This window comes from Zalophus californianus, chromosome 4 (assembly GCF_009762305.2).
Source record: "Zalophus californianus isolate mZalCal1 chromosome 4, mZalCal1.pri.v2, whole genome shotgun sequence".
Lineage (NCBI taxonomy): Eukaryota > Metazoa > Chordata > Mammalia > Carnivora > Otariidae > Zalophus > Zalophus californianus.
This window is the reverse complement of record NC_045598.1, coordinates 7169910-7194826: the sequence shown is the minus strand read 5'-3', so window position 1 is coordinate 7194826 and position 24917 is coordinate 7169910. Positions and strand designations below refer to the sequence as shown.

The 24917-nt window shown below is 42.0% G+C and overlaps 2 protein-coding genes across 10 annotated transcripts in view; one reads left to right on the top strand and one right to left on the bottom strand.

Annotated features, from left to right (window-relative positions):
- Positions 1-278, bottom strand: part of NMNAT1 (nicotinamide nucleotide adenylyltransferase 1) — a 29894-nt gene extending 29616 nt beyond the window's left edge. For 5 of the 7 annotated variants that reach the window (XR_003522613.1, XR_003522614.1, XR_003522615.1 and 2 more), the window contains exon 1: positions 186-278. The gene's annotated coding sequence lies outside the window, so the exon portion shown is untranslated. Of the gene's footprint in view, positions 1-54 lie in introns of all 7 variants that reach the window. The other 2 variants (XM_027608309.1, XM_027608327.1) reach the window with 2 other exon arrangements.
- On the top strand, positions 268-16559 carry LZIC (leucine zipper and CTNNBIP1 domain containing). 3 transcript variants are annotated; one of them, XM_027608381.2, is made up of 9 exons: positions 268-353; positions 972-1132; positions 6059-6167; positions 7204-7339; positions 9526-9624; positions 12488-12583; positions 12758-12839; positions 13317-13342; positions 16083-16326. In XM_027608381.2, the coding sequence occupies exons 3-9, from the start codon at positions 6067-6069 to the stop codon at positions 16143-16145; spliced, it is 603 nt and encodes a 200-aa protein (XP_027464182.1). In that variant the 5' UTR covers positions 268-353; positions 972-1132; positions 6059-6066; the 3' UTR covers positions 16146-16326. The 3 variants fall into 3 exon arrangements, with proteins under 3 accessions (XP_027464182.1, XP_027464191.1, XP_027464199.1); XM_027608390.2 differs by having other exon boundaries at positions 13317-16556; XM_027608398.2 differs by lacking the exon at positions 268-353 and having other exon boundaries at positions 788-1074; positions 13317-16559.
- Positions 16560-24917: the final 8358 nt, after the last annotated feature.

Below are 24917 nucleotides of genomic sequence, written 5' to 3'. Positions count from 1 at the left end.
GAAAGATGGAAAGAATGAAGGGGCAAGACTCCTTGCCCCAAACTGGAATATGACCTTGCCTCGGGGACCGTTATATCTGCCTCTCAAAGGCTCCACCATCTTGGACTGCCCCATGCTTGCGACAGAGTCCTGCGCTGACTCCCCTAGAGACTGGTTTCTCAGGGGGTTCGGGCCAGAGGGCTTACCACGTCCTCAAAGTCGACCGGCCCGAGGCCCGCCGGAGACGACCCGCAGCCCGGACGCCAGACGGGGAACACCCCTGGCTACATTCTCATTGGCTCCTGGAGGCCGGAAGTGCCTGTGTCCGGCGGAAGTACTCCTACTGTGAGCGTCGGCCAGGCCCGGACCTTCAGGTAGGCGGGGCCCCTGGCTCCGAACTCTGGGACCAAGGCTGTGGCACGGGCGGAGGGGGGACCCCGAGGGCCCCAGGAGGTTGTCTGGGTTTTGGTCTGGGAGGGCTGGAAGAGTTTCGGGGCCAGGGGTTCGTGGCGACCTCTGGTGGCAGCCGGGGCCTAGTGGAGCCCGGCCACCGCAGGACCCAAGTGCGGGAGCTCCAAGTTCCCCCGTGGAGACGGGGTTTGGGGCGGTGGCCCGAGCTGCTCCGTGTCGCGTCCCGATGCTTGAGGTCCTTCGCTGCTCACGTCCAGCCGGGAAAAACGTGTGCTCTCCGCCCTTATCAGTGCTTCTGGCTTTGACAGCCGCGCTCCGGACACGTGGGGGTGCAGGGTTTCCCCCAGGAACACCCGCCGCATCGCTAGGGGACACCTCAGCAAGGCTGCCCGAGGCGCTGTCAAGAGAGAAAACGTCTTCTGCCCCTCCTCGCCCCGCTCCCCTCTCTCCCATGGTGTCTCCCTAAAAAGAGAAGGGTGTGTGTCAGATGCAGGCTGCTCAGGTGGGAGTTATCTGGACTGCTCTCGGCTAGTTTCTGTAAAGTCAGTGAAACTACTTGTTAATGATTCCCTATTTCCCAGCCAACTCCACCTTTAAGTGGTTTGAATTTTGAGCCTCTTGTAGTCCTGATGAACAGTTTCGCTTTCCTCAAGTTTATGACACTTGGAACTTCAGCAGTTGGAGGTTTATGCACTTTGGGACCGGCCAAGAGTGTGCAGAGTGTAAAGTACTAAGGGGCAAGGTGAGCATGAATGAGTACATCTTCCGCTCCAGATGACAGTTTTTGAGTGCTGTTCGGCAGTTTCTGTGAAAGCTGCACCGCCTTTATTGGATACTAGGTGGTGCCAGCGAGTTAATCTTTCTGGGATAAATTTCAAATAACGGGCAGCACCAGGTTAACGCTTTCAAAGTGCCCCAACTTCCCTGAAATTTATTTAAAATAGTCTTACCTCCTTTAAAATATCTGGTGCCTTTATACGCTGTATCCAGTTATCAAATACCTATTCTCTCTTAAGTGCTGAGCATGCTAAAAGAGGAATCAGACTCATTTTCTCCTCTCCCAGAGTTTATAGTCTGGAGAGAAAGACCAGTAAACAATGTGCTATAATGAAATCACATATAATTTAAGGAAGAAATGAGTACTAAATAGAGAATAAGTTGTGAAATGCCGTGGAAGAAGCAATCAGTTCTCATTATTCATTTACCAATTACTTATCCAGTATTTTCTGTCTGCCTAACGTTATGCTGGATGCTGATGCATAAAGAAAAAGTAGGGGCACCTGGGTGGCTTAGTCGGTTAAGCATCTGCCTTGGGCTTAGGTCATGATCCCGGGGTCGTGGGATCAAGCCCTGTCAGGCTCCCTGCTGAGCAGCTTCTCCCTCTCCCTCTCACCCCGCCCCCAGCTCCTGCGATCACGTGTGTGTGCGCGCTCTCTCTCGCTCTCACTATCTCAAATGAATAAATCTTTTTTTTTCCAAAAATTTTATTTATTTATTTGACAGAGAGAGACAGCGAGAGAGGGAACACAAGCAGGGGGAGCGGCAGAGGGAGAAGCAGGCTCCCCGCTGAGCAGGGAGCCTGATGCGGGGCTCGATCCCAGGACCCTGGGATCATGACCCGAGCCGAAGGCAGACGCTTAAGGACTGAGCCACTCAGGTGCCCCGAATAAATAAAATCTTAAAAAAAAAAAAAATCCCTGCTCACAATTTAGTGATTGGGAGGGAACCAAGTAAGACATGGAGAAACTGAACCTTGAGCTAGACCTTGAAGAATGGATTACGTGGGCTTGGTAGGTTGGAAAAAAAAAAAAAAAAAAAACTGGCTCAGAAGAGAAGGATGAGAGTGCGTGGCACGTTTTGAAACAGCAAGTTGTTCTTGCTTCGGCTGCACATACACCAAAATTGAAACAGCACATAGTTTAGCGTGGTTAGACTGTAGGAGATTGAGCCTGAAAAGACACTATCCGTTTTAGGTTTGGCTTTACTTTTACTGGAAAATTCAGCAGAAATAAAATAAAGTTTAATTGTATGTGTCCCAGGAGAAATTATACATGAAGCATAGCTGTAATAAATTATGTGCAATAAATTACACTTCTGGCTAACCTATTATACATGAAATTACACTTTTGGCTATAATTAGCTCATTTGTATTTACATATCATTAATCATTGTAGATAAGCCAATTTTAAAAGATACAGTAGTAAGAATAGATTTTCACTGATTACATTCTATTTTGAGTGTAATGTAAGGAATCCTCTTCATTGAAGTTCACATATCAGATCATCTGGTAATGATTATGTGTAGGAAAATTTTAAATGCTTTAATAAGTTATCCTAGGATTTAGGGTTTTTGTTTTGTTTTGGTTTTTTAAATTTTTGTTTAAGTAATCTCTACACCCAACATGGGGCTCAAACTCACTATCCCAAGATCAAGAGTTGCGTGCTCCACTGACTGAGCCAGCAGGTGCCCCAGGGTTTAGGTTTTTTTTTTTTTTTAAAGACTTTATTTATTTGAGAGAGAGAGCATGAGAGGGGGGAGTCAGAGGGAGGAGCAGACTCCCTGCTGAGCAGGGAGCCCAATGCGGGACTCAATCCTGGGACTCCAGGATCATGACCTGAGCTGAAGTCAGTCGCTTAACCAACTGAGCCACCCAGGCTCCCAGGGTTTAGGTTTTAATGAATGGTTGTATCTAATATTAAGCAAAATGTGTTTCCTGAAAGGAATGTAAGTTTAATTTTTATAAATGAAAAAACTTAAATACTATAAATGTTAAGGTAAATGCATATAATATCAACATGCCAAAATCAGTAACTTTTCTATACACTAGCAATAATCAGAAATTTTTGTTTTTACGTAAACTCTATGCCCAACATGGGACTGGAACTCACAACCCCAAGATCAAGGGTTGCATGCTCCACCGACTGAGCCAGCCGGGTGCCCCACAATAATCAGAAATTGTAATAACAAAAAGTCTATTCCCAGTGTTAACAAAAAATACAAAATGTCTTAGAATAGCCAATGTTCAAGACCTTTGTGAATAAAACAATACCTTTTAAATTAAAGATCATGAAAGAAAGCTGAGATAAATGGAGTGATATATTGCTTAATAGGAAGATTCAAATTTCAAGGATACAGATCTTCTCATATTAGTCTCTAATTTTAATGTAATCCCTGTCAAAATTTCAATCGTTTTTTTTTTTTTTTTTAGATTTTATTTATTTGAGAGAGAGAGATCACGAGCAGGGGGGAAGGGTAGAGGGAGAAGCAGACTCCCCGCTGAGCAGGGAGCCCAATGTGGTACTCGATCCCAGGACCCTGGGATCATGACCTGAGCAGAAGGCAGACGCTTAACCAGCTGAGCCACCCAGGCGCCCCTCAGTTGCATTTTTAAGGGAACTTGACAAGCTGATTCTTTAGTTCATCCAGAAGAGAAAATGCATAGGAATAGCAAGAGTTATGGGGGGGAAAATTCTGTAATAATAAAGGCAACTCCTTATCAGTTATCAATGTACACCAGCTCTGCTGCTAACAATTACAATAGCAAGGTAATGTCTTAGGACCCGAACATTATCAGTGAAATTGACTTGAGTCTGTTTCTATTGAATCTATATTAAAAGTGGCATGGGGCACCCATGTTGGCTCAGTTGATTAAGCGCCCGACTCAATCTCAGCTCAGGTCTCGATATCATGGTTGTGAGTTCAAGCCACATGTTGGGCCCCATGCTGGACATGGAGCCTATTTAAAACAAACAAACCAATAAAAGTGGCATAAGTACTGACTAGTAAACAGTGTTGGGGCAACTGGCTCCCCATTTGAAAGAAAGTAAAAGTTAGACTCCTATTTTACAGCATTAACAAAAAAAAGTTGCAGGTAGCTTAACTGAATGTAAAAAGAGAAAAATTTATGTAAGTCTTAGAATATAATATATATATATTTTTAAATCTTGAGATGGTTAGGGCCTGCCTTCATGGGACATAAAACTAAAAAGCCTTAAAGAAGAAGACAGATTTGGCCATTAAAAATAATAATTTATTGTGGGGCACCTGGGTGGCTCAGTCAGAGTCTGCCTTCAGCTCAGGTCATGATCTCAGGGTCTTGGAATCAGTCCTGCATCAGGCTCCCTGCTCAGCGGGGAGCCTGCTTCTCCTTCTCCCTCTGCCTCTGCCTCTCCCCCTGCTTTGCTTTCTCGCTCTCAAATAAATAAAATCTTTTTTTAAAAAAGTAAAAATAATAATTTATCATGACAAAAAAACAACATTAAGTGAAATTTAAAGTCAAGAGACAAGGGAGGGGTGCCTGGGTGACTCAGTCGTTAAGCGTTTGCCTTCGGCTTAGGTCATGATTCAGGGTCCTGGGATCAAGCCCCGCATTGGGCTCCCTGCTCCGCAGGAAGCCTGCTTCTCCCTCTCCCACTCCCCCTGCTTGCGTCCCTCTCTCGCTGTGTCTCTCTCTGTCAAATAAATAAATAAAATCTTAAAAAAAAAAAAAGATAATATTTGCAACATAACTACAAAGGCTTCATACTCCTATAAATCAGTAAGAGAAAGATAATCCAGTAGAAACATGGGCACATTTCCAAAGAAGAAATTCATATCAAAAGTTGTTAATGCCCATAAGTCAGGTAAATGCACATAAAACCAACAAGATAAGGCTAAGAGTGTTCTGAGTCCTGGAGAGTACTTAGTAAGAATGAAAAAGAATGTTATAAAAATCTTTTTGTAACACAAAGTCACACCTGATCTATTTCTTTTTTCTTTTTTTTTTAAAGATTTTATTTATTTATTTGAGAGAGAGAACGAGAGCACGAGAGGGAAGAGGGTCAGAGGGAGAAGCAGACTCCCCGCCGAGCAGGGAGCCCGATGTGGGACTCGATCCCGGAACTCCAGGATCATGACCTGGGCCAAAGGCAGTCGCTTAACCAACTGAGCCACCCAGGCACCCACACCTGATCTATTTCTTTATAAAATTGTGTTTCCAATTCATTTAAAGTAAGAGGGACCAATAGTGAAGATTTCTTTCTTTTTTTTTAAAAGATTTTATTTATTTATCAGAGAGAAAGAGAACACAAGCCAGGGTAGCTGCAGGCAGAGGGAGAGGGAGAAGCAGGCTCCCCGCTGAGCAAGGAGCCCAGTGCGGGCTCGGTCCCAGGACCCTGGGATCATAACCTGAGCTGAAGGCAGCCGCTTAACCAACTGAGCCACCCAGGCGTCCCAATAGTAAGATTTCTTTTTTTTTTTTTAAAGATTTTATTTATTTATTTGAGAGAGAGAGAGAACGAGAGATAGAAAACACGAGAGGGAAGAGGGTCAGAGGGAGAAGCAGACTCCCTGCTGAGCAGGAAGCCCGATGTGGGACTCGATCCCGGGACTCCAGGATCATGACCTGAGCCGAAGGCAGTCGCTTAACCAACTGAGCCACCCAGGCGCCCCAATAGTAAGATTTCTAATTAACTTGTCAAGTCAGTTAGGAAGACTGCCAGGCATTTTTGTGGGGTTTTACTAGTATGTGAGTTTAAACTTTTATATGTAAAATGAAATTCTCTTTGCACAACTGCCTTTCCCACACCTGTAGCTCAGAAAGAGTATAGCCCATTTTAAATTGTACTGGTATGTTGAATCATTTCAAATAACCAAATAATACTATATGTGGGCTTATTGTTCTACTTAGAGATCAAAATGGCTTCCAGAGGAAAGACAGAGACAAGCAAATTAAAGCAGAATTTAGAAGAACAGTTGGATAGACTAATGCAGCAATTACAAGATCTGGAGGAATGCAGGTAATAGTATAACTGCTGCTCTGCTGTCAAGTGGCTTTTTTCTGCAGCTAGATTCCCAGCCGTGGGTGCAGGCCCATGTGTGATTTTGGTTTCGCCTGTAGTGTTCTTCTCAGTGCTTTGTCTGTTGGAGAAATAAAAGTGCAAGCTTTGGAGTCATAAAAGTAAGCCCCTTAAGTTTCCATTTCCTTGAGTGTGAAGTAGAAATAGTAACACCTACCTTGTCTTCAGTATTTAAAATAGCCCTGCCTGGAATGTACTTGAACTTCTATAGTGTATTTTCAGCCTTAACCATTCAAAGGATCAAAACTGTTCATTGCCTTTTTTAACAACTTTGAAAGGTTGTTGTAGGTATTTCAAATGAAGACTAGGCTTGGCCCAGAGTAGGTGCTCAGTAAATGGTAGCTGTCATTATTTGTAGTAAATGTTTAATAAATGGCTTGTTCAATCAGTGACTAAAAATAGCCTCTTAGCTAACTGAACATAATAAAAAAAACTAGCTAGCCTCGTGCTCAGATGACAGGTACTACATTGCTCTTGTATTTCACGATGGACAAAATTTTACCTACCATTAATGATGGTGATAAAAGTAACAACTATTTTGTCAAGTACCTATTGTTTGTCAGGGACTTTCTGTAGTTTATGTAATGTTCATAGCAACCCTATAAGGTAGGTACTGTCATTATCTGTGGCTTGTAGATCAAGAAACTGAGGCTTGGCTGTGTTAAGTATCTTGCCCATGGTTATGAATCGATTCATAGACTGCTTAAGAGGAAGTTATTATGTGGTTTGTTAAGTGTGCCTCACTTTGGTAAAAGAAAAATATTTAATTATCAAAGTAACCACATTGCAGGAAAACACCCATATTACTAACATCTGAACACATCTATTGTTAGCATTTTGTCATTTCCTTTCAGCCTTGTCCCCCCAGATATTTTTTGTAAATATATGTATCTGAAGTCTTAGAGTACAAATATTAAGATTGCTTTTTTCACTTGGAACTCTTGTGTTTTTCTATATTATGTTCACTGTACTTCAGAGAGGAACTTGATACAGATGAATATGAAGAAACCAAAAAGGAAACTCTGGAGCAACTAAGTGAATTTAATGATTCACTGAAGAAAATTATGTCTGGAAATATGACTTTGGTAGATGAGCTAAGTGGAATGCAACTGGTAAGCATAATTTACGTACGCTGGTGACACAGGTGGTTTTTCTCTCTTTTTTTATAAGTATATTTAAGATAGAAGAGAAACCCTGTCCCAGGCAGCCAGCATTCATTGTACAAGTTTCCCCTTTGGAAAACGGTGTGTGGGTGTTCAGTTCTGTGTCTGGTGTATATGAACAGACCGTAAATCTCCCTGTGATCTGTGGTAGCTGTGAGGCAGCTCTGGAACGTGAAGAGCTGTTTGGTTTGAACCTTGAAGAAAACTGTTTTGAGTTTAGCTGAGATTAAAGAAAAGTTCATCAAGTGACTGTTAATGTACACCTGGTTATTAAAATAACTATGAAATTAAAGAAAAGAAAAGAAAAGAAAAGAAAAGAAACCCTGTTTGGGGGTTTGACTTCTAGATGAATGTCTGCTTATAGATAAAGCAGCATAAGCTTCCAGATCTTCATTTAGTTATGTATTTGGCTCCAATGACATGCACAGAAATAGCAAATGGAAACTAAAATTTTTTTTTAATTTAAATTTTAGGTAGTTAACACACAGTGCAATGTTGGTTTCTGGAGTAAAATTCAGTGATTCATCACTTACATACAACACCCAGTGCTCATCCCAGCAAGTGCCCTCCTTAGTGCCCATCACCCATCTAGCCCATCCCCCACCACCTCCCTCCATCAACCCTGTTTGTTCTTTATCGTTAAGAATCTCTTATGGTGGGCGCCTGGGTGGCTCAGTTGGTTAAGCGACTGCCTTCGGCTCAGGTCATGATCCTGGAGTCCCGGGATCGAGTCCTGCATCGGGCTCCCTGCTCAGCAGGGAGTCTGCTTCTCCCTCTGACCCTCTTCCCTCTCGTGCTATCTCTCATTCTCTCTCTTTCAAATAAATAAATAAAAAGCTTTAAAAAAAAAAAAAAGAATCTCTTATGGATTGTTTCCCTCTCTCCTTTTTTTCTTTCCCCCTTCCCATATATTCCTCTGTTTTCTTTCTTAAATTCCACATATGAGTGAGATCATATGGTATTTGTCTTTCTCTGACTGACTTATTTCACTTAGCATAATACTCTCTAGCTCCACCCACATCATCGCAGATGGTAAGATTTCATTCTTTCTCATGGCTGAGTAGTATTCCATTGTGGGGGGTTGGTGTGTTTACAACATACAGCATAAGTTGTAAATTATGCTTACACACACCACCCACATCCTTTTTTTCCATTCATCAGTCAGTGGATATTTGGGCTCTCTCCACAGTTTGGCTATTGTTGCTAATGCTGCTATAAACATCAGGGTGCATGTATCCCTTTGAATCTGTATTTTTGTGTCCTTTGGGTACATACCTAGTAGTTGCAATTGCTGGATCGTAGGGTAGTTCTATTTTTAACATTTTGAGGAACCTCCATACTGTTCTCGAGAGTTTCTGTACCAGTTTGCGTTCCCACCAACAGTGCAAGAGGGTTCCCCTTTCTCTACATCCCCACCAACATCTGTTGTTTCTTTTTTTTTTTTTAAGATTTTATTTATTTATTTGTCAGAGACAGAGAGAGCACAAGCAGGAGGAGTGGCAGGCCGAGGAAGAAGCAGGCTCCCTGCCTAGCAGGGAGCCCAATGCGGAACTCGATCCCAGGACCCTGGGATCATGACCTGAGCCGAAGGCACACGCTTAACAACTGAGCCACCCAGGCGTCCCCAACATCTGTTGTTTCTTGTGTTGTTAATTTTAGCCATTCTGACAGGTGTGAGATGGTATCTCATCATGGTTTTGATTTGTATTTCCCTGATGATGAGTAATGTTGAGCATCTTTTCATGTGTCTGTTAAGCCATCTGGATGTCTTCTTTGGAATAATGTCTATTCATGTCTTCTGCCCATTTCTTAACTGGGTTACTTGTTTTTTGGGTGTGGAATTTGTTAAGTTCTTTGTAGATTTTGGATACTAACCCTAATCAGATATATCGTTTGCAAATATCTTCTCCCATTCTGTAGGCTGCCTTTTACTTTTATTGATTGTTTCCTTTGCTGTGCAGCTTTTTATCTTGATGAAGTCCCAGTAGTTCATTTTTGCTTTTGTGGAAACTAAAATTATAACAGTGTTTGACGAACAAGGAAGACCTATTTGTAATTGAAGACTCATCAATCAGTTATTATAATATTTGATTCATTGGAATATTTTGCTCAGTTTTTACCTTCTTGTATTCTAGGCTATCCAGGCAGCTATCAGCCAGGCCTTTAAAACCCCGGAGGTCATCAGGTTATTTGCAAAGAAACAACCAGGTCAGCTTCGGACAAGGTTAGCAGAGGTAAAGTTTCTTTAAATTGATTTATTTGCTGTGTGTATTTGTTTTCTCAGCTCCAGAATTTCATTATGTTATTCTGAAATTTTAAAATTGGTCAGTTGAGAATGTATAACACCACCAAGAGTGAACCCTAATGATGTATAGACTATGGAATTGGGGGATTATGATGTGTCAGGGTAGGTTTATCTGTTGTAACAAATGAACCATTCCAGTGGGACATATTTATGATGGGGAGGCTGTGCAGAAGTGGAGGTGAGGGGTATATGGGAAATCTTTGTACCTTTCACACAATTTACTGTGAACCTAAAACTGTTCTGAAAAATAGTCTGTTAGAAAAAAAATTGATCAGTTGATTTTTTTTTCAAGATTTAATTTATTTATTTGAGAGAGAGAGAAGAAGTGGGGGGGTAGGGAGAGGGAGCAGACTCCCCAGTGAGCAGGGAACCTGATGCAGGGCTTGATCCCAGGACCGTGGGACCATGACCTGAGCCGAAGGCAGATGCTTAACCGACTGAGCCACCCAGGTGCCCCTGATTTTTTTTTTTTTTTAAGATTTATTTATTTATTTTAGAGAGAATGTGGGGAGCAGGAGAGGGAGAGAGAAACTTTAGTAGACTCCTCACTGAGCTTGGAGCCCAACACGGGACTTGATCCCATAACCCTCAGATCATGACCGGAGCTAAAACCAAGAGTCAGACCCTTAACTGACTGTGCCATACAAGGGCCCCTGATCAGTTGATTTTAGAGCCACAACCCATAGTTTTCTGACAAAGTTAGTCTTTTGAGCAATTATTATTGATAACGAATATGGAGGTTTAAAAAGCATATGACAGTTTATACTGCTACTAACTACTTCTACTTGGACCCTACCTTTAAGGTTTTACCATATACTTCTGGAACCCTGAGTTGAAATTCCATCTAGAATCCATTAGCGGCATTGCTCTCTGCACATGTGGCCTTTGTCATCTAAGAATTTCAAACATCTCTATAAACCTGGTACTTGAGGAAATCTGTTTATAGGCTTTAATATAATTAAGACATTAACAGGTGATTGGCAACCACTGGTAATTCAGTAGCATAGTGGTTAAGAGCATGAACGTGGGTCAGACTGGCAGGATTTTTATCCCTGCTCTACCGTGAAGGTAGCTGACCTTGGGGAAATTATTATTTTTTTTTAAGTTTTTATTTATTTATTTAACAGAGAGACTGCAAGAGAGGGAACACAAGCAGGGGGAGTGGGAGAGGGAGAAGCAGGTTTCCCACCACCGAGCAGGGAGCCCGATGTGGGGCTCAGTCCCAGGATCCTGGGATCATGACCTGAGCCGAAGGCAGATGCTTAACGACTGAGCCACCCAGGTGCCCCTTGGGAAGTTATTTTTAATTGTTTTGGCACAATTAATAATATTTTTAACAAATATTATTATTGGAGTTGGATAAGTTATCTTATTCAACTTCTTTGTGCCTCAGTTCCCCATCTATAAAAAGGTGATACTGGTAGTCCCTACTTCTTAAGGTTGTTATGAAGAATAAATGAGGTAATATATGTAAAACACATACTGTGTATAATATGTAATACATGTAAAGTATGTGGAATAGTACCCAGGCTTAGTACATGCTATCAGTGTTTCTGATGATAGAGGTGATGATAACCAACATTCCTAGAGACATGATACTAGTTATCTCATTCAAGCCTATAGACCACACCTCAGTTTAAGGGAATGAGTTCTTAGAGGACAGCTTCTCTCTAAAGGAAGCTATTGACCTCCCAGTTCTCAGTAGAGTTTTTAATCAAGACAGTGGTTATGATTATCATTAAGGTTTATTAGAATTGGGGCGCCTGGGTGGCTCAGTCGGTTAAGTATCTGCCTTCGGCTCAGGTCATGATCCCAGGGTCCTGGGACCGAGCCCCGCATCGGGCTCCCTGCTCGGCGGGGAGCCTGCTTCTCCCTCTGCCTGCTGCAACCCCTGCTCGTGCTCTCTCTCTCTCTCTTTCTCAAATAAATAAATAAATCTTAAAAAAAAAAAAAAAGATTTATTAGGATTGAGGGGCACCTGGCTGGCTCAGTCAGTGGCGCATGTGACTCCAGTTCTCGGGAGTTGTGAGTTTGAGCCCCATATTGGGTGTAGAGATTACTTAAGAAATAAAATCTTAAAAAAAAAAAGATTTACTAGAGCTGTGTAAATTGTGTTGCTGGCATGTTTGCCTTGAATTTCTGTAGTTCTCTATATTAGTCCTCTAGAGGATCTTTTTTTTTTAATATTTATTTATTTATTTGACAGAGAGAGACACAGCGAGAAAGGGAACACAAGCAGGGGAGTGGAGGAGGGAGAAGCAAGCTTACCGCTGAGCAGGGAGCCCAATGCGAGGCTCGATCCCAGGACCCTGGGATCATGACCTGAGCTGAAGGCAGACACTTAACGACTAAGCCACTCAGGCGCCCCTCTAGAGGATTTTTTTTAAGAAGTAGTAGATTTGGGGGTACCTGGGGTGGCTCAGTTGGTTAAGCATCTGACTCTTGGTTTCAGCTCATGTCACAATCTCGTGGTTCCGGTGATCAAGTCCTACATTGGGCTCTGTGCTCAGCAAGGAGTCTGCTTGAAGATTCTTCTCCCTCTTACCCTCTCCACCTAAAACTAATAAATCTTAAAAAAAAAAAAAAAAAGTCATAGTAGTTCTGGGGGCACCTGGCTGACTTGGTCAGAAGAGCATGCAACTCTTGATCTCGGATTGTGAGTTCGAGCCCCACATTGGGTGTAGAGATTACTTTACCAAAAAAAAGTAGTAGTGGTAGATCTGAAAAGCTGGATTTTATGGGCAGAATGTTTTTAACTTAAGTACCATATACTTTGCATTCATCCATTTCAGATGGATAGAGATCTCATGGTAGGAAAGCTGGACAGAGGCCTGTACACTCAGCAGAAAGTGGAGATACTAACAGCTCTCAGGAAACTTGGAGAGAAGGTACCTGTATTTAATTTACTATAACAGGGATAAAGAAAAGGTATAAAGTATTTGGTACAGAACTTCTTGATCTGTGATCCACTTTGTAGTCCTGAGACATTCTTAATGGTGTTTCTTAGAACCACTTCTTAACATCGGAATCCACTCCCTTGGGCTTTGTTTTGTTTTGTTTAGCTGACTGCAGATGATGAGGCCTTCTTGTCAGCAAATGCAGGTGCTATACTCAGCCAGTTTGAAAAAGTCTCTACAGACCTCGGTGAGTACCCTCGTATTTCTGAAAGCTGAGCATGCATTACTGCTCCAGATTACTGGATACCATGGGTAAGATAACAGGATGGCCTTTTCTTGAGTTTAAAGGTAAAACCAGATTTCTTTATAAATCCCTCTTACTGGGTTTATTTCCTAATACTTTTTACTTAAAAATAGTTAATATAACTTAATATTTTAAAAATACTTGTCAACTAAAAGTAAACTAAAATTTTATATATTCTATTTCGCATTTAAAGGTAGAGTAAGGTTTTGTAAGCAATAAATCACCCCGTGTATGTCAGATGTTTGTGCAGGGAAAAGGAAATTGGGAATTGGCACTGGGCAGGTTTGGGGTAATGCTCTGATAATAGAAGCTCATTTTATTTTCTATTTCAGTATCTATGGGATAGATTTTCCCCTTGTTATCTGGAACTGTAAATGCATTTGAAATAACCTTTTGTTTATTATGTGTCTTTCTCCTTAGGCTCCGGAGACAAAGTTTTGGCATTGGCAAGTTTTGAGTTTGAAAAAACAAAAAAATGACATGGTGTGGAGGCTTGGAACATTGGTCACATTCTTGCTATAAATGGCGTTTGTCTTCTAGGGATTTTGAATCATTGCAGAGCAATCAAGAGATTCTTGAAATGCATTGATAACCTAAGAAAAGGTGACAGAAAAACATACTTGTGGCTTCTGGTTATACCCTTCATCATTGTGCTTTGTGTAGGGCTCCTGCCTGAGTCATCCTAGACTTGTTGGGATGAGGGACCCATTGGACCTGATTCATTATGTCTTGTGTGTTTGAGAGAGAACAGAAAAGTTTCTCTGCCTGTTTTTTTTAAGCCTCCTTGTTTTTAAGTGCTGATAGTAAATGAAAAGATGTGAACTAATGATTCTTTTCTGTTCATAATTTATCCCCATTTATTGGAGTGAATAGTGTACCAACATCAATAGACCTCATGTGTGTTCATAGAATTTTAGAGTTCTAAGTGATCTTAGAAATCATTTTCATTTTATAAACAAGGAAACTGAGGCTCAGAAAGAGCAAGTTGACTTGCTTAACGTCACATCCAAGACAGAGCTGGTGATAAGACTTGGGTGTCCTGACTCTCAACTTTGTGTCCATTGAGTTTTATTTCTGTATTTTGTGCTGTTTTTAAAAACTAATTAAGACATATTTGGGCAAGTTTGTGTTTATGAAAAATTCGGTGTCCCAACAGAACATTGTCACTAAGGGACCGTTCCTCAGCCTGTAAGGCCTCCGTATGAATGGGGCCCATTGTATCTCTGAGTTTTGAGCTTGGAACAATGGGAGCCCTGTTGAGAGTCTCCTGGAGTAACTTAACCTCCTGCCATTGTTCCACCAGGGAGGCAATTGAAAGTGGCAGCTGGAGGCCCTCCCTGTGTGTGACCTCTTTGCTGAAACCCAGAGGGTGGTGACTGTAAACTATTATTTACTCTTCAGTTTTTGGAGAAACACAAAATAAGTTATGAGGAAAAGCATACTCTTGAGTGTTTATGTTTCTCTGCATGCTTAAATATATAGATTTCCCCATGCAGGTGTATGTTAGCTTATATTCTAGGCTCTGGCCACTTTATATTTTTTCATGTATTTCTCAGTTTTCTTTTTCTTTGCACTTTATACAAATTAAAAACATTTTTAAAGCTTCTTGTATACTGTAAACTCTACTAGGTGCTCTGCCAACTGGACAAATTAGGGACCTCAGCTTCATTAATGCCTTATTTGGAACTTTTAATGGGTAACTTTTTATATATGGGTTTACGATGGTCAAAAACTCATTGAAATTGTGACAAATCAAGAAGAAGCAAATGACCTGCTGTTCATCTAGGACTTTATGGTCAATCATCATTTCATTATTCTGCTTTTTGCTTGTTTGTTTTATTAAGTAATCTCTACACCCAACGTGGAGCTTGAACTCATGATCCCGAGATGAAGAGTCGCATGCTCCAACTGACTGAGCCCTCCAGGCACCCCTATTCTATATATTTTTTTCAATCAAGGTGAAACTCTCATAACATGAAATTCACCATTTTAAAGTGTACAATTCAGGGTGTTTAATACATTCAAAATGTTGTGCAATCATCACCATCTTGTTCCAAAACATTTTCACCCCCCACAAAGGAGACCCCGTGCCCATTAGGCAGTCACTCCATGCCCTCCTCTTTATCCCAGCAACCACTAATCTGCTTTCTGTCTCTATCTCTGGGTTTATCTGTTCTGGATATTTCATATCAATGGCGTCATACCGTATGTGACCTTTTGTGTCTGGCTTCTTTCACTTAGCATCATATTTTCAAGGTTAATCTAAGTTGTAGCACATACCAGTACTTCATATCTTTTAATGGCTGAAAATACTTCCTTGCATGGATACCACATTGTGCTTATCCACTTATCTCTTGAACATTTGGTTTTTTCCACTTTTTGGCTATTGCAAATAGTACTGCTATGAACATTTGTGTAAGTTTGTTTAAATACCTGTTTTCAGCTCTTTTGGGTATATACCTATGAATGGAATTGCTGTCTGTATGTGTATTTTTGGGTATTTTTCGTTTTGTTTTTTAAGCCATAACAAGATTCCCCCTTCCCCTCCAGTAGTAGGATAAGGAAAATTAGGAATATTTGGTATTTGAAAGGGGCCTAGATGAATCCCGAGTCCTTAATTTTGGTGTCTCTTACACTTTTTCTAAGACTAACATCAGTGAAATATTTTGTCATTAATCTCATTAGTGTATTCATTTTGTAAGCAATGACTAGTACTCAACTTAAAATTAATCTTCCTTTAAAAGTTGCAAAGTTTTCAGTGCCTAGCAATACACTGTCATTTATGGCCATGTGACCTTTGGTAGGTTATTTAATCTTTTTGAGTCTCATTTTCCTCTTCTGTTCAATGGGGATAAGTGGGTAGGACCTACCTACCACATAGGATTACTGTGGATTCCCCTCTTTTCCTTAATGCAGAAAGGTTTGCATTGGAGCTAATCTACCATTTAACAATTCTTTCAAGGGCCATATGATATGTTTGGTTACACAGATTTGGTATAATTTAGAAAAATAAATTGGAAAGTGAATAATTTGAAAATTCTGTACAATTATAGTTATTAAATGATGTGCAAACTATATTTCCTGTTCATATTTTACTATATTTAATCTTCTGGTTTTTTGAACTTCTTGGGAGGTTTCAGACTGCAATAATTAATGCCAAGGCAGCTAACTTTTTGATATACTTAGGTCAAGCTAATAATGAGAAGAATTCCTGCATTTTTCAAAGAACTGGGGTTGAAGCAGAAGTAAATTCCAACAAGCAAGCATACAACCGGGCTGTTGAATAAAAGTTAATAATTTAAAACACTTCCTAGGGGCACCTGGCTGGCTCAGTCTGTAGAGTGTGTGACTCTTGATCTCGGATTTGTAAGTTCAAGTCCCACATTGGGTATATACATTACTTAAAAATAAAGTCTTTAAAAAAATAAAAAAAAAAAAAAACAACAATTTCTATGTTTCAGAGCTTTGTTTTTTCCTGTGAGCGGTGAGATAGGTATGCTAGGTGGGTGGTACAGGAAGAAACCCTGCAGTAGAATGAGCTGTTCCCAGGGAAGAGTTGGAGTTGAGACAGAGATTGTTAACTTTGATTGTTAGGCGCTTTTTTGAAGACAACTCAGCCAAAGAATGGTCATCTTAGCCAAAATAAAAGACTATACAAATCCACCATTGGATGGTATCTGATTACAGTGAATGATGGATAGTTTGAAATTATTACAGAAAAAATAAACCCAGACCATTTTGCCTAGCGCTTTTCAGCCACTTTCCTGGTTTGTTTTTTGTTGTTGTTGTTGTTTTTGCCCTTACTCTATTCATTACTAAGGCCAAAGAATGCTCTTCTTTGCCTCTCAAAATGTTTTTCAGCATTAATATGTAAATTAAAACTGTCAGCATTCCCACAGACCCCCATGAACAAGCTGTAATTGCTTCCAGTCTGTTTGGCCCTGGAATTAAAAAGATTTAGAAACTGGGTTAACTAGTATTTAATATTTTCATTAAATTGCTAAAAGCAGGTTAAAAATACGGTTCTTCTAGCTATTCCCCTAGAGTGTGGCCTTTTGACATCCTAATTCACTTTGTTTTGAAGTCCCTCTCCCCGCCATACTGACAGCGGAGCTGGGAGACTAAGCTGCTGAAAGCCGCCCGCACCAGGCTCACCGCATGGCTGCACGCTGTCTGCCATCCATGCAGAGGACCAGGGAAGTTAGGTTTGAGGCTGTCCGTTGGAAGCCTCATAGTTAGTGCTTGGTGGTTTTCCTTTTGAAAAGACCACATTCCTTATGGCCTCAGACAATGGACTGCAATTAAAAATAAGTAAACAAAATTATTTTCTGTAAAGAAGGTGAAGGAGAGTCACCAGTTTTGTGTTTTTTGAGGTTTTGTTGTTTTGGTTTGGTTTGGTTTTTTGAGTAAAGAGTAAGATTAGGTAAGGGTTTTTTCTAAGATAATGCACCAGCCTCTGCCCCCAATTTCTGGCCACTTTGGGAATTTTGGAAGCCTTCCCACAAGAACCTGTGACTTTGTGTTACAGTCATAATTGTAATACATGATTTAAGGGCTTAGGTTATCTTGATTATGTATGTTTAAAATGTCTGAGTAGGTCAGGTACTATTCTTTGTTACCACTAAATTGTCATGTGGGGCTGTTCTTTCCTATAAGAGGAGTTTAAGGATTTTTTTTTTGCTTGTGTGAAAACCTTGTTCTTTCAGGCCTGGCATCACTCCTCCAACACTCATAAACCAGACCAAGTTGAAACTGAGGCTGTTACCTGCAGTGGTAATCAAAGAGGTAGGTAATGAGGTAAAAGCAAGCATTTGGCCTAGATTAGATTATAACTGATTGCCTTAACCCTGTGATTTGACCATGATCTTAGAAAATGTGGTACTTTTACTACTTCATGTATTTAAAAAGAAAAGAAAGAAACTTTCTTATCACAAGTTTTACATCAAATTTAATCTAGGTTTTGGTAAATTATAACTTAGATTTGGTTTATAAAGCTCTGAGCTTATACTCAAATATTTTATGTCATATTTACTCAGGAAAGGAGCATTTGTACTTTATGAGCAAACATGTAAAATCTCAGTCCCTTAGCCTTAGTCTTATGGCATTTCTTTTCATCCTGTCTTCTGGGAGTTTGAGTGGTTTGTTCCTCTGCAAGAAAATACCATGAGCAAGACTGTATAAAGGAATACATATAGACCTACCAAATCCACTTTCCAGTCTCAGAAGAATGCGGACTCTGTCTTTAACTTGTGAACTTGGAGGAGAAATGAGGGATGTGAGCACGCGCGTTCTTGTTCATGTGCCTGCCTCTCTTCTGGGAGTCTGACTGTAAAAGTGGCTTGTCTGCTCCCATCAGGCACTCAGGACCTCCCACAGTGCTGTTCTTGCCAGAGTGGGAGGTTGACTGTGCCAGGTTAATTCTATTACAATCCAAGCACTGGGCAAATGGTGTACTCTAGGCCCTTTTGGTTTGAAAAACTCAAAATGTGCTTTTCCCTGGTGAGGATTAGGTCTTGAGATTGGAGAGAAGAAACCATGTTTTGAAAAATCTTTTTTTTTTTAAAGATTTTATTTATTTATTAGAGAATGAGAGACAGCATGAGAGGGAAGAGGGTCAGAGGGAGAAGCAGACTCCCTGCTGAGCAGGGAGCCCGATGCGGGACTCGATCCCGGGACTCCAGGATCATGACCTGAGCCGAAGGCAGTGGCTTAACCAACTGAGCCACCCAGGCGCCCTGTTTTGAAAAATCTTAACAGTAATTACTATGTGGGAGCAAGGACAGTTTCTATCGGCTACCTCTTCTGACTATGATGTCATTTCTTCTTTCCTCAGACGTTTTCTTTTTCTTAAAGATTTTAATTTATTTATTTGTCAGAAACAGGCGGAGAGCGTGCACAAGCAGGGGGAGCGGCAGGCAGAGGGAGAAGCAGGCTCCCAGCCGAGCAAGGAGCCCGATGTAGGACTTGATCCCAGGACCCTGGGATCATGACCTGAGCCAAAGGCAGACGCTTAACCGACTGAGCCACCCAGGCGTCCCTCCTCAGACATTTTCTGAGCGCTGATATATGCCGGACACATTGCTTGGGTCTCTTTTATTAAATTTCTTTCCTTCCTTCCTTCCTTCCCCCTCTCCTTCCCTCCTCCCCCCTTCCTTCCCCCCTCCTTCCTTCCTTCCCCCCTCCTTCCTTCCTTCCCCCCTTCCTTCCCCCCTCCTTCCTTCCTTCTCCCCCCTCCTTCTTTCCTTCCCCCCTCCTTCCTTCCTTCTCCCCCCTTCTTCCTTCCTTCCCCCTTCCTTCCTTCCTTCCTTCCTTCCTTCCTTCCTTCCTTCCCTAGTCTCAACACCCAGCGGGGAGCCCAACACGGGACCTGAGATTGAGACCTGAGCTGATATCAAAAATCGGACACTTAACTGATTGAGCCATCCAGGTGCCCCGTTAAATATTCTCAATTGGGTATTGGATAGTCTTTAAAAAATTTTTTTTTAATTTATTTGCGGGGGAGGGAGAGCAGGAGAGGGAGAGACAGAATCTCCAGCACACTCTTTGCTGAGTGCAGAGCCCGACAAGGGACTTGATCCCAGGACCCTGAGATCACAACCTAAGCTAAAACCAAGAGTCAGACGCGCAACTGACTGGGCCACCCAGGTGCCCCTGTGTCTTTTTTTTTTTTTTTTTTTTTTTTTAATGACTCTTTAGGAGGCGCCTGGGTGGCTCAGTTGTTAAGCGTCTGCCTTCAACTCGGGTCATGATCCCCAGGTCCTGGGACCCCCCAGGTCTGGCTCCCTGCTCAGTAGGGGTGTGCTTCTCCTTCTCCCTCTGCCCCTCCACCCTGCTCGTGCTCTCTTACTATTTCTCTCTCAAGTAAATAAATGAAATCTTTTTAAAAATGACTGCTTAAGGGTGCCTGGGTGTCTCAGTTGGCTAAGTGTTTGCCTTCAGCTCGGGTCATGATCCCAGAGTCCTGGGATCAAACCCCATGTTGGGCTCCCTGCTCTGGGGGGAGCCTGCTTCTCCCTCTCCCTCTGCTGCTCCCCCTGCCTGTGCTCTCTCTGTCAAATAAATAAAATCTTTTTTTAAAAAATGACTCTTTACTATTTATATAATTAATACAGGTTTAGGGGTGCCTGGGTGGCTCAGTCGGTTAAGTGTCTGCCTTCGGCTCAGGTCATGATCCTGGGGTCCTGAGATTGAGCCCACGTTGGGCTCCCTGCTGAGTGGGGGTCTGCTTCTCCCTCTCCCTCTGTGCTCTCTTTCAAGTAAATAAAATCTTTAAAAAAAAATTAGAGGTTTGGGGCTCCTGGGTGGCTCAGATGGTTAAGCATCTGCCTTCGGCTCAGGTCATGATCCTGGGGTCCTGGGATCGAGCCCCACATCAGGCTCCTGGCTCAGTGGGGAGCCTGCTTCTCCCTCTCCCTCTGCCTCTCTCCCTGCTCATGCTCTCTCTCTCTCTCTCTATCTCTGTATCTCAAATGAATAAATAAAATGTTTAAAAAAGATATTTTAAAAAAATAGAAGTTTAGATATCCAGCTGCATTACCAAGAGGTTTATTTTACAGTGATAAAATTAGGTTTTAAATAGACCTAACAATAATAAAAAAAAAGATATCTGTTACTCTAGCATAGTTAGCTGGGTTCTTAGAAACATTACTTCACTGTGTATCTATATATTGTAAAGAATATTATGCTGGGGGGCGCCTGGGTGGCTCAATCGTTAAGCGTCTGCTTTCAGCTCAGGTCATGACCCCAGGGTCCTGGAATCGAGCCCCGCATCGGGCTCCCTGCTCAGCGGGGAGTCTGCTTCTCCCTCTGACCCTCTTCCCTCTCGTGCTCTCTCTCTCTCATTCTCTGTCTCTCAAATAAATAAATAAAATTAAAAAAACATTAATTAAATTTGTATCTTTTCTCTTGTTAATGTCTTTTGTAATAGGGGTCCCACTCAACAACATTAAAGGGTAGAGGAAAGATATTTTTCCTCCCCTACAGAAGTATTCCAACCTCCTCTCCATTTAATATTCTCTAAAACAAGACAAATGTTTTCAAATATTCATGTAGCTATTTTGTGAAGAGTGGCTATTAAATGTATAAATTGCTTTGAAACTGCAGCGTAAGGAACTATATAAAAGCTAAATAATACCACTTTCATTAGAATAAAATATTTTAAATCTCAAAACATGCATTTTAAGAATACTAAATAAAATGGAGGCATTGTGTTTGGTTTGACTAAGGGAAGCTCATGTTCATATTCTAGATATTTGAAGTAATGGGAAATTAAGATCATAAAATTAACTGGGAGTACCTAATGGAAAAAGCCTACTTTTGTTATTTTTGTTTTTTCCTTTCCTGGAGGTGAGATAAATTACTTTTTCTGTTCTATTTCCTTTTAGTGATTTAAATTCTGCTAAGGAGATCTTAAAATAAATAACCCAAGACATTCTTTTTTTTTTTAAGATTTTATTTATTTATTTGAGAGAGAGAGAGAATGAGAGATAGAAAGCAGGAGAGGGAAGAGGGTCAGAGGGAGAAGCAGACTCCCCGCCGAGCAGGAAGCCCGATGTGGGACTCGATCCCAGGACTCCAGGATCATGACCTGAGCCGAAGGCAGTTTCTTAACCAACTGAGCCACCCAGGTGCCCTAACCCAAGACATTCTACTGAAAGAATGTTACTGAGTTTATGGGAATTTGTGCGTTAATATTATAGTCTGTCTCAGCAGGGTGTCATTAGCTGCAGAAATGGAAGGCATATTAAAACTAGCCTCTTTATCTTTTCCAGACTCTGCAGCCCCTTTAGCAGGCTGCTCCTATGTGTCTCTTACTCTGAAAAGAAATTAAATGGAAATTGCCTGCTCAAAGTTGTTTTAAAAAGTCTCACGTGTCACCTGTATGCTTGCTTGAGGAATCCCTGCCTCCTGTGAGCCTGTCTTCTCTTTCCTCAGAAAGCTTTTCTACTTATTAGTGAAATAAGTGTCCCTTTCTGTTCTGTCTGTACTTAGCCACCAATTATTAAGATGAGCAGAAATGCTCCCATGCTGAGCCTGTGCTGGGGGCACGGAAGAAGTTGACACTACTTCATGATGCAAGCTATATAAGCACCTTTTTATCTCCTAGGAGAGGTTCTCAATAGGTTCGGTCTACCCCCTGGAGCCGGGAGCTATTTCAGTATCAACTACTCATTAAAGTCAACCTAAGATATTGCAAAAGCCTTTGGGTTCTTTAAGTGAATTGCCTCCACTTGAATTCAGCTAAGAATAGTTCACTTTTACTCCCCAGGGCTGCTTCCAACTTAACTTGAACTTTCCCCTCAGCCTTACACCCCACCAAAAATGTTGATGCCCATAACAAGCCTAGCTTCTTATTACAGACCCAGGACAGTTGCTGTGAATACATGCCTAACTGCTAAAGCTGAGCCCAAGAATATGAGATAAGAAATCAGGGCTTGGAGGGGTGGGCCACAGATTTTCTTTTTCCTGCAAAAAAAATTTTTTTTTTTAAATGCAAAAAAATAGGGTGACTGGGTGGCTCAGTCAGTTAAGTGGCTGCCTTTGGCTTGGGTCATGATCCCAGGGTCCTGGGATCAAATCCTGTGTCGGGCTCCCTGCTCAGCCGGGGCGGGGGGGTCCTGCTTCTCCCTCTCCCTTTGTCTCCCCCACCCCCGCTCATGCTCTCTCTCTCTCTCTCTCATGCTCTCTCAAATAAATAAAATCTTTTAAAAAATAAAAAAATAAATGCAAAAAACAAAATTATACCTAAACATTGATCAGAGAGGGGCGCCTGGGTGGCTCAGTCGGTGAAGCGTCTGCCTTCGGCTCAGGTCGTGATCCTGGGGTCCCGGGATCGAGCCCCACATCGGGCTCCCTGCTCGGCGGGGAGTCTGCTTCTTCCCGTCCTCCCCGCTCCTGCTCTCTCTTGCTCTCTCTGTCTCTCTCTTAAATAAATAAATAAAATCTTTAAATAAATAAACATCGATGAGAGTACATAGCCCTATGCCAGAGCCATCCATCATAAATTAGGTACCTACTCTGACTTTCTCTCCTCTCCATTTGGAGCCCATCGTAGAACTGGTAGCTTTGGAGTAACTGGCAGAAGAGGGAGCGTTCCTGGGCAAGGTGGAGCCAGCCCTGACAGGAAGAAACCCCTCTCATGTTTCCATAGAAGTACGTGCAAAAAGGGGTCAATCTGTTTCTGAAAACTTGTAAAATCATCATTGCATCCATAGATCCAGTGAAAAAATTGGGGCTGAGGACCCTAAACCATTCTGTGAATGATCAAAGTAGTTCTAGGCCAATATTACACCAGTTTTATACTATACCCTACCTGTTAAAGGCTTTGGGGAAATTAAAGCAGTTGTTTGGGGTCTAAAGCAAGGTGGCTTAGGATGAGGAAAGCAATGGCCTCTACGATTTATTTGGTTTCCATCAGAATGGAAAATGCCTTGCTCATCTTCACTTTGTTATGTTGGAATATTACTCACCATCCCACTGTTTTGGGCTTGGCCATGAGACTGCATGTGGCCAATGGAATGTTTATGGATATGACTTCTGGAGAGGTCTTCAATGTGCATCCATGGTTTAGCTTGGCACTCTTGCTCTTTTGTCATTCATCATAAGAGAATATGTCCTATGTAGCCTCTAGTCTAAGGAGAATGAGGAGACATGTGAAACAGACTTAATCCCATCCTGAAGCTAAAACCTGCTGATCTCAGCCCAAACCAGCAGAATCAGTCAACCCACAGCCTGAAGTAGACCCACACCAAGCAATTCGCAGACGCCTGTGCTAAAATTATAAATGTTTGTTTCTGCCACTGAGTTTTGAAGTGGCTTTTTACTCAGCAATAATTGACTGATACATCATTTTTTTGAAAAAAGATTTTTAGGGGTGCCTGGGTGGCTCAGTTGTTAAGCGTCTGCCTTTGGCTCGGGTCATGATCCCAGGGTCCTGGGATCGAGCCCCACATCGGGCTCCCTGCTCCGCAGGAAGCCTGCTTCTCCCTCTCCCACTCCCCCTGCTTGTGTTTCCTCTCTCGCTGTGTCTCTCTCTGTGAAATAAATAAATAAAATCTTTAAAAATAAAAAAGATTTTATTTGAGAGAGAGAGAGAGAGCATCAGCAGGGGAAGGGGGAGGGGCAGAGCGAGAAGCAGACTCCTGGCTGAGCAGGGAGCCTGGGATGTGGGGCTCGACCCCAGGAACCCAGGATCCCAGGATCATGACCTGAGCCGAAGACAGAGGCTTAACCGCCTGAGCCACCCAGGAGCCCCTAATACATCATTGTTGTTTTATTTTAGTCCATTCTCCATATTAAAGCCATGGTTCTTTATTTATTTGATAGAGCACGTGCAAGTCAGTGGTGGGGAGGGCAGAGAGAGAGAGAGAGAGAATCTCAAGCAGTATCTACGCTCAGTACAGAGCCCAGTGCCACGCTGAATCTCACTATCCTGAGATCATGACCCCAAGATCATGACCTGAGCTGAAATCAAGAGTCGGACGCTTAACCAACTGAGCCACCCAGGTGCCCCATATTTCTCTATTTAAATACAAACCCACCATATCACGTCCTTGTTTAAACCTCTCTAGTTCTTATTTTGGAATAAAGACCAAAAGTTTAGCATGATCTGTAAAGTGCCTGGCCTCTTTCCCAACACTCTGCACTCCAGCCACCCAGCCTTCTCTCAGTTGTTTGATCTCACCATGCTTTCCTTTCTCCCCAGGACCTTTTTATGGACTGGTCCCGGTGTGTGCTAACCTCTCCTCCCCACCCTCTGCTTAGTTAATGCCTAGTTCAGTGGAAGCTTAAATGTTACATTGCCAAGGAGATTCTCCTTGACCCTAATGCAAGGTTAGATTCTCCATAATATGGCCTCACAGGCTGGTGTATTTCAGCTTTTAGCACTTAACTATAGCTGCGGTGAATTATTCAATTGTGTAATTCATCTTACCCATCACGAGGGCAAGGACAATGTTTGTCTGATGTGCTGCTTTATCCCCTGCTGAGAGTGATGACATGCACCTGGGAGGCAGCTAATAG